Source organism: Microtus pennsylvanicus, chromosome X (assembly GCF_037038515.1).
Source record: "Microtus pennsylvanicus isolate mMicPen1 chromosome X, mMicPen1.hap1, whole genome shotgun sequence".
Classification (NCBI taxonomy): domain Eukaryota; kingdom Metazoa; phylum Chordata; class Mammalia; order Rodentia; family Cricetidae; genus Microtus; species Microtus pennsylvanicus.
Window position 1 is genome coordinate 133,342,081 of NC_134601.1, and position 13,088 is coordinate 133,355,168.

The window sequence follows — 13,088 nt, forward strand, 5'->3', positions numbered from 1 at the left end:
CTGCCCCTGGGGGTTGCTTCCTCAAACTTAAGAACAGTGAAGAGGCCTGCAACACGTCACAAAGGCTCCAAGCAGAAGCAATTAAAAGAAAAATCTTAGCTGGGTATACACCTATATGCACAGCATGTAGAAAGCTGAGACAGGAGGATTAAGAGTCTAACACCAGCCTGAACTACATAGAGTTACAGAAATGCTGTCCAAAAAAAAATCATTTCTGGGGCTGAGTTCCTCACTCTTTAGACTTCCATGACATAACATGAATTCCAACTTCAGGGAATCCTGACGTGAAAAATATACTCCTGAAAATGGGGCTGGGAGTTTTAAGTGCAATGCCTGATGGGCCTGGGACAAGGGAAAGGAGCAGAGAAAGGGTACCCAGAGTCAGTCCTCACCACAGCCCTGACCTTGGAGCAGAGCAAGTGGGCAACAGGTCGGGGCAGTGAGGACAAGTAGAGGCAGACAAGTATTTGATGGTCATTCTTGACAAGAGGGCAGCAGTAGAGGAAGGTGGCTTCGGGCCCCTTCAATTAGTGTGGCCTCAAACTTCTCGGGGCTTAGAAGAGGTATTTTCGGCAAGCTGTTGTCCCACATTTGCATTCAATACGGACCCGTTTCTTGGGGGAGCCAGGGAGCCCAGCCAGGCCAAAGTTGGAGTCCATTCTGGTACTTTCCATGTCCACGGGGTCCACTGTGAAGTCACAGTCAGGGAAGGAGGGAGGGGGGATTTGTTAGAAGGCCTGCATGCATGAAGCGTCCTGCTACTACCCCTTATACCAGAAGACCCAGGGATCTTGAGTTGGGAGTTAGGAGAGGATCTTTGGGAGAGTGGTTTGGGATTAGAACTGGAGCACAACACTAGAGGAACTGTTCAGGACGGGTTGAGGAATGTTTCGGGAGGAAGATGGCTGACAGGGAAACCGAAGGGTCATGTCAGGTAGGGTTCAGGAATGAAGGGCAACCTGAGCACCTTGTCCATTATCTTGCCAAGTGTTTCCAGAGATGACTAGTTTATCAAGAAGAGGATTGGCTGGAGAGCACAAGGGTATCTCTTGGTACAGAACAAGGAAGGTGAAAGAGGATTAAAGTCAGGAGGGGCAGGGGCAGTTCATTCAAGATGGAAGTACCTGTGCCTTAACTCTCCAGCCGAACATCCTCTCCCACAAGTCTTGAGAGAAGGTGGTATTGTAAGTCTATCAGGGTTGAGGTTCAGGGGGTAGAAACATGGGAACCCACTTGCCTTGGGCAGGGTTCAGGTAGGAGGCTGGGAGTCAGGAAGAACATCTTAAAACTCCAGCAAAAGAATTTCCCTTGGTCCGCTAATAACCCATATATGCCTTGGGGTAGGGTCCTTATATCCCATGTTATGTGTCCCTGCCCCTGGGGCCCTTGCCACCCCCACCTTGCATGTTGTAATCAAAGGTGAGCTCCTCGCCCGCCCAGATGGTTCTTGTGGCAAAGAAAGCGATGCGGGGTAGTCGCTCATCAAGGTTGTCTATGAATACGTTGTACACCTGCAGGTTGGGATCACACTGGACAAGAAAGAACAGTGGGAAAGTGAGGAGAGTCCCTGGCCTGCCCCTCCCAACCCTCTGCCCGCCTGCTGGAGGCACCCACACTATGGTTGACAAAATGAGAGATGTTGCCATAATAGGCGGCATCCACGGTATATACGTCTTCCACGTAGTCCAGGTCAAAGAGGTAGGTGGCGCCCTGGCGGTCGTAGATCTGGCCCCGCCGCTCTGCCTCCTCTGAGGTAATAATCTGGGGGAAGGGGGTAAGATTGGTCATGAAGGTTCAAGAAAGCCAGCCCCAGCTTGATTCTGATCTGGCCCCTGGGAAGAGAAGAACAGTGAGCAGGAGTGAAGTCTACCAGTTCTCAGAGGGTTACCCACCACCCACCCATTCTCCAACCTCTGGAAGGCAGGTGTCTTACAATGGTGTGGAGAGTGGTGGTGGCTGCAAGGTGCAGTTAGAGTGCAAGGAAGAGGACGTCCACTTTCTGTTCCCAGTGAGATGTCCCAGAGCCTCATGTATAGTTGGGGCAAAGCAAGATGGGACAGAAACACAGAGACAGAAAGACCCAGAGCACAGGTAAGAAAGTGAGAGCCAGGGTGCAAGGAGAAACTAACTGACCTAGGGCAGGACAGCAAGAGACATAGTACAAGGCAACAACAAGGGAATGAGAACCAGTATAGGCCATGCAGATGGCAAGAACACAGAGGACGTGGGAAATAGAGACCCTAGACAGTGGGGACAGAAGGTTTGAATAGATGGGAAAGGGACTCAGACAAGAAAGCTAGAGTCAGAGACAAAAACACAGAATCATAGTATGAAAGATCCAGGTCAGAGAGAAAAAAGACCAAGGCCACAATCCTCAAATCCTGAAATGACCAGAAAAAGGCTGAGAATAAAACTTCACGATAAAATGACAGAGATAAAGGGAGAGTAAGGATGGGAGAAAAATATGAGACAAGGAAAACCAAAACAGATCTGAGAAGGTCCTAACCCTGAACTCTGGTGCCAACACCTGAAGCTGGAAGGCACCTCCTCCCGCTTTTCCTCTCCAGTATCCCCATCCTAATAAGCATGAAGTTACTTACCATTCCAGTTCTGACCTGCTCTCCCAACCCTCACTTGACATTTCTCACCTCCATGCCTTCCCTAGTACCCCCAACTATAGCCTCTAGCAGCCCTCAAGTGCTATTGTCTTTCTGGGTGTCTTACTGTACCAAAGAATGCCATCTCCTCAGCCCAGAGTACCCTCACTTCTGGCTTCCCTTCATCTGCCTACTATAAGTGCACAGACAGAGCACAACCCACAGCAGATACATGCCAACTGCTATTTTTTTCTTCTGACCCAATCCATCTGGCCCAAGAGGCAGTCTTCTAGGTAGTTTCAACACTCCCTTCCCACCTGTCTTCTTCCCTCTTCTTCAGAAACACTCTACACTTCCCTGATGACACTGCCCATGCTCCTCCTGTGTTTCAAATTTACCCCCTTCTGGGCCTAACCACCCTATGTTCTCTAGCAAGGAAGGCACCACATTGGTGCCCTGTTTGCTACCTGCCTCTTCTGCCATCACCTATGTCCTGTGCCAAGTCCCAATCAACAGCTGCTTCTCTAATCTCTAAAACCTAGATTTACCTCCCAACCACACTTCATACCACTACCATTCCTGAAAGACCCGACTTCCCCATTTACAATTTATTTCATTCATTCAGTGATCTTTTGTTTTGGGGGGCTTTTTTGATGGTGTAAGCAAATTCAGGGTCTTGCACACACTAGCCACTCTAAGATATACCCTCACCCCACCAGGTTTTTTTTCACTGGGAACTGGGCCTACATCCTTCTCATGAGGCTGATCAGTCTGGCCAGTAAAGAATACAGGCCTAGATCTGACCCTCGGGCCACAGATGCAACAAAGATGGAATCAAACACACATACTGTAAGACACTATTCAGGAAAAACTCAGGTAGTGTGTGTGTGTGCGGTGGGGGGGGAATGTAAGAAATATGGCCTAGGGATAGAGCTGGTTAAGCATACTTAGTGCATTGTGGGTTGGGGTGTATGTATGTATGTATGTGCGTGGCAGTACACACCTTTAATCCCAGCATTTGGGAGAAAGAAGTAGGCAGATCTGAGTCTGAAGCAGCCTGGTCTACACAGAGAAACCCTGTCTCAAAAAACAAACACAACCCAAATACCCTTAACTTAAGTTCAAGGGATCCAATACCACCTCTCCTTCTGGGCTACATGAACACTGCAAATGAGTGCATGCACACATGCACCCACACAAAGTAAAATAAATCTAAAAAAAAAGAATGAGATTCAGCCAGGCAGTGGTGGTACACAGCTTTAATCCCGACACTTTGGAGGCAGAGGCAGTTGGAGTTCTCTGAGAACTTTGAAACTCTTGAGTTCGAGGCCAACGTGGTCTACAGAGTGAGTTCCAGGACAGCCAGGACTACACAGAAAAAGAAAAAGAAAAGACTTTTTCCCTGTTTCGAAAAACTAAAAAAAAAAGATTCATCCTCTAAAGCAGACTCCAGGTCATAACGGGGTATCACAATCATAAACAGTAAAGCCTCTCTCCTGAAGGATGCAGCAATAGCCATGCGAGTATTCACTTAAAGCAAAGTATGCTGAGGTAGGCCTATCTCCCTGAGAACCTTATGGGAACTAAGGATAGACATTCTAACTCACCAGCATACTTGCTCGTCTCAAAACCACCTTTCTAGTTGAAATCTTTCAAACCAGAAGGAATGCCCATATCTTCCCCCACTCTATCTTTCTGCCTGTTCTGCTCCTACCTGTTGCCCCAGTCTCACCTGGATGAGTCATAGCCTCCAGGCCTAAACAGCTCCTCTCCCTTTCTATCTCCTGTGATGTCCCACCCTGAAAACTCATTCCTGTTTCCATCCCTACTCTCTATCAGTTCTCCAGACTGTCAAGGAAAACAGGCAGCCTAGGAATTAGCAGCTTAAAAAGGCTACAAATATGGATGAGAAACAGAAAACTGAGTCAGTGGATACTCAGCCTCCTCCTGTGAGATCCTAAATCTCTGTGGACATTTTCTCAGAAAAAAAAAAAAGTAAGCAGGCTTGCCAGAACACCTGGTTTAAATAAGGATTTCCTATCTACTTCACTTTACTAGTCTATAGAATGGGAATGTCAGCAACAAAGTCTCAACTTAGGGGCTGTTTTACAACACAAGTGCATGTGTATGAAAAATATTTTGTGTTGGTTTTGCAATGACTAGTTGAGTAGTAGCGTTACCTTGTTGAAACCTAAGGTTCACCCTTTATGTGCCAAATTACTATCATTTAATCAATTAAAACTCACCTCCATTCCAGAGATGATAAAATATAGAGAGAATGCATGTTTTAGAATAAACTGCTAGTATTCTCTGCTTGATTAGGCTAGGAATAATCTGTGGAAACATGAAAATCTGGAACAAAGACAGAAAGATCCATAGGAGCAGAAACTGTTACAAACTGCCAGTTCCCTGAAAGATTTGCATCCATGTTTGAGATGATACTCTGAATTAATTACACAGTACCTTGCAGGTTAGAATGTGGCTTAGTGGCAGAATACTACCTAGCATAAGGGAGGTTCCCCATTCTACAGGAATAGGTTACAATAATATACTACCTCCCTCAGGAGCATCTAGACAGTGACCCATAATTAATATTTCTATGATTAAACATATGACTTCACCAGTACAAAAACAATACATCAGGTCAAGTTATTAAAAATAAGAACACCTGCCGGGCGATGGTGGCGCACGCCTTTAATCCCAGCACTCGGGAGGCAGAGGTAGGCGGATCTCTGTGAGTTCGAGGCCAGCCTGGTCTACAGAGCTAGTTTCAGGACGGGCTCCGAAGCCACAGAGAAACCCTGTCTCGAAAAACCAAAAAAAAAAAAAATAAGAACACCTTTCACATTTTGAACATGTGATTGTCTGAGTTTTACACTAAAGCACTAGCACAAGTTCTGTTGAAGTGCTTCTTCCAAGTCCTTCACAGGGAGGAACTAACTAAATGCTGCTTCTCCTCTTTACCAGAAACTGAGAGAGACATGAAGTGACTGCTGCTGAGTGGTAGGGCAGGAATGCAACCTCGGGCAGGCTGCAGACACCACCTTCTACCCATTACTGTATTTACTGCTTCTTCAGAAGCCACATAAGAAGAAAAGTTTACCTCTGGCAGTTTTGGTAGAATGACACCATCAGAAGGTTCCACAGGTCTGAGGGTACTAGAAGGCCTGAACCTAAAGACAGACCATGGCAAGAAAGAGCTCAAGAAACAACATGGTAAGAATGGATTAGAGCCATGCGGTGGTGGCGCAGCCTTTAACCCCAGCACTCAGGAGGCAGAGGCAGGTGGATCTCTGTGAGTTCGAGGTCAGCTAGTTCCAGGACAGGCTCCAAAGCTGCAGAGAAACCCTGTCTCAAAAAACCAAAAAAAAAAAAAGATTGAATTAGAGAGGGAAAAGTAAGAAAGAGACGAAAGGGCTCCTGGAAACCCTGCTATCTCCAGAGTGGAGGAGCAAGACACTACACCCAGAGGACTGAGCCTTCCTGTGGGGTGTAGGTGCTGTTTTCTATATAAGATCCTGTGTATAGAGAGGGTTTTTCCTTTACCCTGGTCAATATAATTACACTAACCAGCTTCCTGCTTGGGATGACTCTACAAATGCTGAAATCTTGGAGGGTCTGGACACTTCTCCAGACTGACAGATATCCCAGGCTAAGGGCATCTCTTCTAGCAGGATGTCTATATCCAAGACTATCCATATCACCCTGCGATGAAGACATTTCTGGATTATGGAAAGTTCAAGCTTCTTCCAGGTCGTAAGAGTAGAAGCTTGCATACACCCATAATCCCAGCACTCAGGAAGCAGAGGCAGGTAAGTCTGAGGCCAGCCAGATATACACAGTAAAACTGTCTCGAAAAACCAAAAAAGGAAAAAAAAGGAGGGGGGTGGAATTTCCTCTCCTAATCAGTGTCACAGATACAGTGGACACCCTCAGATGTATCCTCTGGCCAATTACTATCACTTTCCAAGTAAATATCTAGGAGGGACCTATGATATGAAAACACATGAAGTCACATTTAGACAGTCAAGATCCAGGGAAGCTAAATCTCCCAAGCACTGAGATTTGTCTATGTTAAAAAAAAAAAAAGCTGCTCAACCCCAAATGCCCACCATGTCTTACTTTACTTTCTGCTGTACACACCTGCTAGTTGCTCACCCAGACCCTTTTGTTTTACAACTGGTCACAAAATTAAATCACACACCCCCACACCTCCCTGGTACAGAGGTAAGCTCATTTCCAGCCAACATAGTGGGTATGAGTAGCATGTATTGCTTCCAGGCCTGACTCATTAGTACCTTCTGCTTCAGTCCCCCTCTACAAAATGCTGAGAATCTGATGGTGACCTGAAGGGCCTAAGGTACAAGAAAGGCATAAAGGGGAATAAAATCCTAGGGGACTAGAGTCAGTATGTGAACAGGGTATCCTTCACCAAAACACCAACACTAGAGTGTTCACAAACCTCCTAGACCAGGCATAGTGGCACATGTTTGTAATCCCAGCACTCAGGAAGACCATGAGCTCAAAGCCAACCTGAGCTATAGAGGTAGACTCTGCCTCAAACAATGCAAACCAACTCCTAATGTGTTAAGCCACAAAGATCTGGGGATTAGTGATTTTAAAAAAGCTAGCATGCATCATGTACCACCCAGCTTTTCCCCAGGGTAACCTGAAAGTCTAGTTCAGTGGTTCTCAACCTTCCTAATGGTGCTACCCTTTAATCCAGTTCCATGCTGTGGTGATCTCCAAATGTAAAATTATTTTCATTGCTACTTCATAACTGTATTTTTGCTACTGTTATGAAACATAATGTAAAATAAATATCTTATGTTTTTTGATGGTCTTAGGTGACCTCTGAGAATCCCAGGGGTTGCAACTCACAAGGTTGAGAACCACTGGTCTAGAGGCTCTTGCCAAATCTCCATCCAAGACAAGCCTACATGCTACTTTAGTTTCATTGTTTGTGATACAATAACCCTTATCACAAAATGAGAGAACTTGCCTTACTAGGTGATGCAACCCTGTATGACCGACCACATAGCTTTGCAAAGGTTTACTGCCTGAAGCTTGGTTCCCACTTTCTTTGCTATTTATTACCCTTATGAAGCCATTTGAGGTCAGAAGTACTTAAGTGTTCTTTTTCTATCAGCATGATCCTGTTGATGTGTCAGGTAAAAGCACTGACCCCTGCTACAATGTCCCTATAACACTCAGACCAATGCCATAGGCACCAAAGGAAAGCAGGAGAGTTTTAGGCACATGGTTCAGGCACGCACACTACAAACATATAGCAGGAAAGGCTACACACATAACCAGACCCATCTCCTCACCTCTCCCACATACTCCATAACAAAGCTATTTTTGCGGATCTTTTCCAGCGTGCGGACACCCCAGCCTCGCCCATCATTAGTGCGGAAGATGCAGAGGTCGTAGCGGATGCCTTTCTGGACTACACGGTTAGGGCAATCATAGCCACAGCAACATCGGGAGTTGCACTCGTAGATGGGCTGACCAGCTTTCAGCCGCACCTGGCCTTGGTCGTTGTAGGCAAACTTGTGCAGGGATGCTCCAGGGCAACAGCCTCCAGTGGGTGCCAACAGACAGTCCTGGCACTCACAGCCAACAGCCACCTGGTTGAGGGTGATGCCCTCACCAACACGATACTCATTGATATAGACAAAGGACCGTGGAGGGCCATCCAGGTCTACCTCATTCTCCACAGTGATGCGTCCCAGGTGGCTGCGCTTGGCATTGAGCTCTTGCTCCCAGCGCTGCAGTGCCCGCCTCTGCTTGGCCTTCTGCACCAGGTAGTTGGCTAGGTTTGGGTCCAGGTGCCTGGGCGGCTTTGACCGGCGATGCCGGCGGAGCAGCTCTCTTTCTAAGTCCTTGTGGAACTGCTTGAGAATGCGCACGCATTTGAGATTCTGCCGTGGCTCCCAGGTATTCTCTGACTCAGGATATCCACGCCATTTAACCAGGTAGTACTCCTGATCCTGTTAGGACAGGAACAGGAGAGTGCCATAAATGTGAGATCCTTGTGGCAACGGAGAACACTCACCCCACACTACTCTTTTTCTAGAATGGGTCCATGCAGTGCCTCTTTTGGAGTAAGAATTAATAAATTCAACTTCCACTCTCTTATTACTAGCTGTTGAAATTCCTACTTTTTCAACCCCCCAGAGATCACTTCCTCCTATATTCCAATGATCTGTTCAGGCCTAAACTCCTAGTTTTTTTTTTTTTTTGGTTCCTCTTGAGCTCATACTCCCCATTAAATACATTTAGATCTCATCCCTTCCACCACATCAAAACACTGCCACTACAACCAGCCAATTCTCTGGTAGTCGACTCTCCATTGATCCCGTTTTTACCCCTACTCTTTCAGGAAGTTTTCTGTAAAGTGCCAGGGGTGGGGGAGCTTTAATTGTTGGGAGTCAGCCATAGGATAGAGTTTAAATGTCAATCTGTAGCTTCCTGGCTATGTTGCCTTAGGCAAATAAATTATATCACGTCTGTTACCTCACCTGTAAAGAAAATATAAGTGGAGAGAGGATTATATACATATAACATATACGTATCTATAATCCTATCACTCAATAAACCCAAGGCAAAAGGATTCTGAGTTTGGGGCCTGTCTTTGCAACATAGCAAAAGCCTGTCTAAAAATAAAAAGAGGAAAGGAAAAACAGTTAACCCTTTTTTCATCATTCCCTAATGCAGCAGGTATTATCCTGAGCAACTGACACACCCTAGAATTAATTCTCAGAACTCTAGTCCTCCCCATTTTACAGAAAGGGAAAATAAAGTCTACATTTCAGCTAAGCATACTGCTTTCAGTGGGCTCTAGTAACTATTACTTTCTCTGGCAGTTAACTGTTGCCACTTCATCCTGTATTATCAGAGTTTTAAAAAGTTCCTGGTGTAAACTGGGCAGTGGTGGCACACACCTTTAATCCCAGCACTCAGGAGGCAGAGGAAGGCGGATCTCTGTGAGTTCTAGGCCAGTCTGGTCAACAAGAGCTAGTTCCAAGACAGCTAGGACTGTTATAAAGAAAAACCCTGTCTCAAAAAAACCAAAAATACATAAAAAAGAACTTCAATATTTGTCTACAAGTAATTTATATTTTCAAGTGGAAAAAGACATTTGAGGATTCATTCTGCCTATTATTTGAGAAAGGCACTTGATTTCTCCACCTGTAAAATGGAAATAGGACCGTCTATCATGCCATTTCTCCACAGGTGAAAATTCTCTTTGTGAAGAGATGTGAAGGTTGGGTGGGGAAGAGGGTTCCCTGCCAGGGCAGTAGCACACACCCCCACCAGACTTACACGGATCTTCTTATAATCACACAGGTACTCTACTTCAAAGTCATAAAGATTCTTCTTAGAAATGCCAAGGGCAGGACAAGAAAGCTTGGCTAGTCGGCACAGATCCTGAAGCTGATTCCAGGACGATTTGCAACATACACGGCAGCCTGGAATGAGAAAGCACAGGAGTCATGACAAATAGATTCCACAGACCTTAACCAAACTTTTTTCTTTAATTTTTTGGTTTTACGAGACACGGTTTCTCTGAGTAGCTTTGGAGCCTGTCCTAGAACTAGTTCTATAGACCTGGTTCGGCCTCAAACTCAGAGATCCGCCTGCCTCTGCCTCCCGACTGCCAGGATTAACCACCGCCCTGCAACTTAACCAAGGCCCTCTGCAACAGGAACATGCCAGTACCTTGAACCCTACCTAATGCTCAGTGCCCAGGAAAAACTCCTGGAGAGAAACCTGCCCCCCACACAGAGAGTCACCCACCTTTCTTTCCCTGTACACGGAGGAATCCAGTTCTTCGAGAAAGGACCCATCCCCTCTTCTGGGAGAATCTACTCCAAACCCTGGCCCCTAACCCTGGAACAGCAAGGCAGAAAATGGAGCAGCTTGCAGCATGAATTGTCTGTAAAAGGATCTAAACCCTGGCCCCTAACCATGGAACAGCAAGGCAGAAAATGGAGCAGCTTACAGCATGAACTGTCTGTAAAAGGATCTAAACCCTGGCCCCTAACCCTGGAACAGCAAAGCAGAAAATAGAGCAGCTTGCAGCATGAACTGTCTGTAAAAGGATCTACTGCCAGAACTCCCAAGATCCAAAAACTGCCTGCAAACTTGCCTTAGGTTCAAGATCTAATCACCAATCTTCCCACTTTGCAAAAGAAAGAAACAGCTCCCTAGCTCAGCAGGGTGCATTGCCTAAGGGGTGGGGGTGGGGGGGTTAGGATGAAAATCCCTAGGGCACGAGAGGTGTTATCTGTAAAGAAAGGTCTTTAACCACTTAGCTGAAACACCTGGACCACATATTTTGGAATTAAAAAATTTGGGGATTTAAAAAATGTAACTTTAGACACATTCATAGCAGGATCTAACACATCAAGCCATCCATAATCAAACACATTAACAGGAAACACATCTACACCGAAAGCCTGAATTTTCCACATTAAATAACCTCACTGAATAATCCCACTTTTAAAGATCCCCTTTAGTGCTGGTCAGTGGAGGCGCCAGCACTCAGGAGGCAGAGGAAAGCAGAAACGAGTTCAAAGCCAGCCTGGTCTACAGACTGAGTTCCAAGACAGCCAAGGCTACAGAGAAACCCTGCCTTGAAAAACCAAACAAAACAAAAAAATCACCATCTGCCACGATTAGTGACAAATCTAAGAAAAAGACTTCTACTTTCGGGGCTTTTTAGATTTTGGAATTATAAAGATTGTGGAAAGGTGTTACATTAAGCGGGGAGTAGCGGTACTAGCACTCGGGAGGCAGAAGCAGGCAAATCTCAAGATCTCTGTGAGTTCGAGGCCAGCCTGGTCAAAATACTAAATCCCACAGTGAGACCCAGTCTCGGGGGTGGGGGGGGGCTTCCTCGACTTAGTCTGGGCTGTTTTTTCAGGCTGCGTTATCCCTTGCTTTCTCATTCCACGTTCCTGTGACTCCAGAGGGCTGTGCTCTCAATTCGCGAACATGTAAACAGTCCATGCGGCAAGTCACTGACACACACGGGGTCGCCAAGCGGCTTTCACGTACACACCCCTGCTTCAAAACGCACCCTCGAGTGCGCTCCCATGTTTGTAACCCAACCCTGTCAGAAGACACTTGAGGCTAACTGTCTGCTGAAGCGACCCACTGCCATCTTTAGAAAAGGCTAAAACCTAAAGCCATCAGAACGCGGTCCTCTCGGGTGCGCGGGCGCGCGGGCGTCCGCCGAAACCCGGGCAAGCACTTTCCTGAGCCAAGGCCCGGCACGACTCTGGCGCCTTGTCCCCGCTCCGGGCCCGTCCCTCCTCGAGCCTGCGTGCCACCTGCGGTCGCGCCCCCCCCGGGCCGCCCCGACCCCGCGCCCCACGCCCCGCGCGCTCCCCGCCGCGGCAGCCCGGCTCCCACTTGTGGAATCTCTCCTCCCAGCCCTAGCCGCCGCCAAGCCTGCCCGACGCGGTCACCCCTCTCTCCCCGCACATGGAGGAGTCCAGCCCTCCTATCACCGAGCCCCCCGCTCCCTCTCCCGAGGAGAATCTTCACCCCGAAACCTTGTCCCCAGCGCGCCGAGATACTTCCCACCTAGAGTCGCCGGTTCCCCCATTTTGAGAAGGGGGTCCATTCCCCTTCTTCCTCCCCTTCCGGCGTCTCCCGTGGAAAGCGAAAGAGTAATGGTCACCGGGAGCCGCTTTTCCCGCGTGTGGTCGCAACCTTCTCCTCAGGACTCTGGCGCGTGCGTGGGCGCGCCGGCCGGCAGCGCGCGACCGAGAACCCCTGCGCGCAGTCTGCGCAGCCCCGCGCCCCCCGCGGCCGAAGCACGCGCCCCCTCCCCTCAGCCCCGCCCAGCCCGCGCGCCGGGCCCGCGCTCTTCAGCCCCATCTTTTCGGCGCCGGTCTTCTAGCTCCAGGCTTCGTGGCTCCGGACGCCTGAGCCGGAGCCCTCCACACCTTCCCTCCATTCTACTCGACCGGGCCAGTAGCCTGCGCCTCAGCCATCACAGCTTCACCTTTTAAATTTTCCGCCATCTTTCTCCACAGCTAACGACATTCGGGCCTAGCAGGCCTCGCGAGAAGAGAGCGCGCGCGGGCGTGGCCGGGAACGCGCAGTCTATTGGCCGTCCCTCGCCGCCCACAGCTCCCGCGCGGACCAATCGGAGAAATGGGAGCCAACCCCTCCCGCCAGCACGAGCGGTCTGGAGTCCTGTGCTAGCTGCTCTTTCCCAGAGTGCGTCTGGGCAGTAGAAGTGGTTGAAGTTGCTTAAGGCCCTGCCCCGTCCATCCGTCACAATGCTAGCCAATCACATCGCCAGCCATTCAGAAAGGGACTGTTTTTGTCAGATTACAATTATGTCCGTCATCATATGTCCTCAAGCAGGCTTTCGCTTCCAGGGTAGACCTAGCGCCATATATAGGTACTCTGTCGGTCACCTGGTTCAAATAAATAAGTCGGTTGCCACCGTCAGATTCCTATCGCTCG

At 48.1% G+C, this 13,088-nt stretch overlaps 1 protein-coding gene across 4 annotated transcripts; it reads right to left on the reverse strand.

The window, feature by feature from the left end:
- Window positions 1-260: 260 nt before the first annotated feature.
- On the reverse strand, window positions 261-12,844 carry Suv39h1 (SUV39H1 histone lysine methyltransferase). Of its 4 annotated transcripts, none has more exons than XM_075957606.1 (7): window positions 12,619-12,680; window positions 10,401-10,493; window positions 9,927-10,072; window positions 7,928-8,590; window positions 1,615-1,761; window positions 1,400-1,529; window positions 261-688 (listed from the first exon to the last, which is right to left on the reverse strand). In XM_075957606.1, the coding sequence occupies exons 1-7, from the start codon at window positions 12,635-12,637 to the stop codon at window positions 555-557; spliced, it is 1,332 nt and encodes a 443-aa protein (XP_075813721.1). In that variant the 5' UTR covers window positions 12,638-12,680; the 3' UTR covers window positions 261-554. The 4 variants fall into 4 exon arrangements, with proteins under 4 accessions (XP_075813721.1, XP_075813720.1, XP_075813723.1 ...); XM_075957605.1 differs by lacking the exon at window positions 12,619-12,680 and adding an exon at window positions 12,195-12,357; XM_075957608.1 differs by lacking the exon at window positions 10,401-10,493 and having other exon boundaries at window positions 12,619-12,844.
- Between the last annotated feature and the right edge of the window lie 244 nt (window positions 12,845-13,088).